Source organism: Phytophthora parasitica (assembly GCF_000247585.1).
Source record: "Phytophthora parasitica INRA-310 unplaced genomic scaffold supercont2.138, whole genome shotgun sequence".
NCBI classification, from domain to species: Eukaryota; Oomycota; class Peronosporomycetes; order Peronosporales; family Peronosporaceae; genus Phytophthora; species Phytophthora nicotianae.
Genome location: NW_008649124.1, coordinates 3,549 through 5,725, shown reverse-complemented (window position 1 = coordinate 5,725; position 2,177 = coordinate 3,549). Strand labels below are relative to the sequence as shown.

At 40.4% G+C, this 2,177-nt stretch overlaps 1 protein-coding gene across 1 annotated transcript; it reads left to right on the top strand.

Annotated features, from left to right (window-relative positions):
* Positions 1–1,052: 1,052 nt before the first annotated feature.
* On the top strand, positions 1,053–1,828 carry PPTG_19585 (hypothetical protein; the record flags this gene model as incomplete). The annotated part of the gene is made up of 2 exons (XM_008918080.1): positions 1,053–1,178; positions 1,247–1,828. The coding sequence occupies 2 exons, from the start codon at positions 1,053–1,055 to the stop codon at positions 1,826–1,828; spliced, it is 708 nt and encodes a 235-aa protein (XP_008916328.1).
* Between the last annotated feature and the right edge of the window lie 349 nt (positions 1,829–2,177).

The window sequence follows — 2,177 nt, the reverse complement described above, 5'->3', positions numbered from 1 at the left end:
TCGGGACAGATACAAAGTCCATGATCCCCGTCCTCGCGTATCTGAATGGTTGCAGCCAAAAAGATAGGTTTCCTTCAATCACTTGGTTTTACAATAGTGAACTTAACCTTAGTAACCAGGGTAAAAAATAGCTGTACAAACCGAGTAGGAGGACGTAATCAACGTGGTACTTGCTGTTTACTTATTAGTAGGAAATCAACGAGGGACTTGCTGATTACTCACGTACGCGAGACTCGAGACACGCGTGATCATTGCCCCCACCAAATACATGTGTATTAGAGGAAGGAATTTCCATAATCCAGTATTAGGGTACTGGATTGTGATGATTTCCAAAAATATTTCAAACCAACAGTGTCAATTCCAGTACATCTGCCCTGGGTTTGCAGTAATTAAAAACCAGTACCCTACTTAGTTCGCACTGAACCAGTGCCCGTATCAAATGCTTACAAGAGTATTTTTCCGGCGAAGAAGTGAAAGAATAAAAAGTTTAACATGATCTCGACGTCGTGGAAATGTCGACGCTAGGCACCATCTCTTATGTTAAATTTTCAACGTGGAAATGGCATTAATCACTTCGAACGTTTATTATGCATTAATAATTAGATCAATGACCCGAAGAACATCGATATCTCAAATGAGTCGGGGTTGAGCACCTCAGAAAAGAAGTGTAGTTATAATTAGCTGTAATTTGATATATATTGGCAGCGTTGCATCCACGCACCCCGTAGTCGTATTAATATCTTGTTAGAGTTCATTCTTGTGCTACGTCTTTGTAAGCTTATCTCGAAACGCTATTTTTAAAAACAAAATGCGATTCCAGAAATTTACAATATAAATTGTAAAATTTGAATTTAGGAGTGTTTTGTTTTACAAACCATGTTATACGAATTGAACGTTAAATGAACAATACCTACTAAAAAAAATATGGAAAATGGCTACAGAATACAAATATTTTGCTTTTAGTGATACCAAATATGATTTGGTTTCCAAATATAGCATGCTACATTTGCTTTTTTCATCAGCGACATTCTCTCAAGTTGTTTATTTTCAATATGGCAACGCCTACTCAAGATCTCAACTCGGGATCGGTCTTGCAGCTTCCTTCTACTACGGACGCATCGATTCAACACCCCGGAGAGCGTTCGGATCCTCTGTGCAAGTTCGGTAATGCTCGTTTCGTAGTCGACTGTCTGACATCGAGCTTACTCGAAACTTACGACTTCTACGGCTTGACATTTCGATTCAGATTGACGATTTCTCAAAGCAGGACTACGGTCTAGTCTACAGCCGAAAAGAAAATATTTCTGAGGATGAATTTTCTTCTCAAAAGAACGCTCGGGAGAGGTGTAAAGACTTTGCCATTAAGTCAGGCTTCCAAATTTTTGTGAAGCAAACAAGTGTCAAGGGCAACAACTCTGGGAAAGCAAAGTATCAGTGCAAGAAACTCAACGGTGTCCAGGTTTTTGACCGGGAGACGCCTTTGGACAATTTAGAGTGCCCGTTTTTCATCAATGTATACGGCAAAAATGGCGTTTGGAAGTTGACGAAGGCAAACTTTGCGCATAATCATGCCAAAGATGTTGGATTTACTCGAACGCCTTGCGTTGAAGGTGCAATTCCTCGTCCATTGACGGCTATTTGGAACACTACACAAGACATTCAACATCTCACAACTCTGGTTATGAGAGATTTGCTACCAATGCACGCTAGATCTACGACATCCTTAGATGGAAGATCGATACGTGAGTTTCTCAAATCCCGTCGTTTCACAATTTCAAGCAGCGCTATCTCTAGGATGAAGATGGACATTGACGATAGGCTCCGCTGAGACGTCATTGAAAGTTACCAGAAACTAGAGGCGTACTTCAAGTTAATGGAGGAGCAAAACCCCAATTCTGTGTGGAGACTTGACCGTGAAATTGAAAACGCTACTTTTCGACGAGCATGCTTCATTCTAAATGTTGGAATTCATATCGTCAAAATGTGCAAGCCTATTGTTGGTTTGACGGAACCCACCTGAAGGGAGTAATGAACATGATTGGCGTTTTCCTCGTTGCAACTGCCAATAATTTCAACAATCACGTCGTACCTTTTGCACTAGCGTTGGTTCCAGTCGAAAACTATGAGAATTGGCACTGGTTTTTAACAACTTTGAAATTTGCAACAAGCTTAGTTAA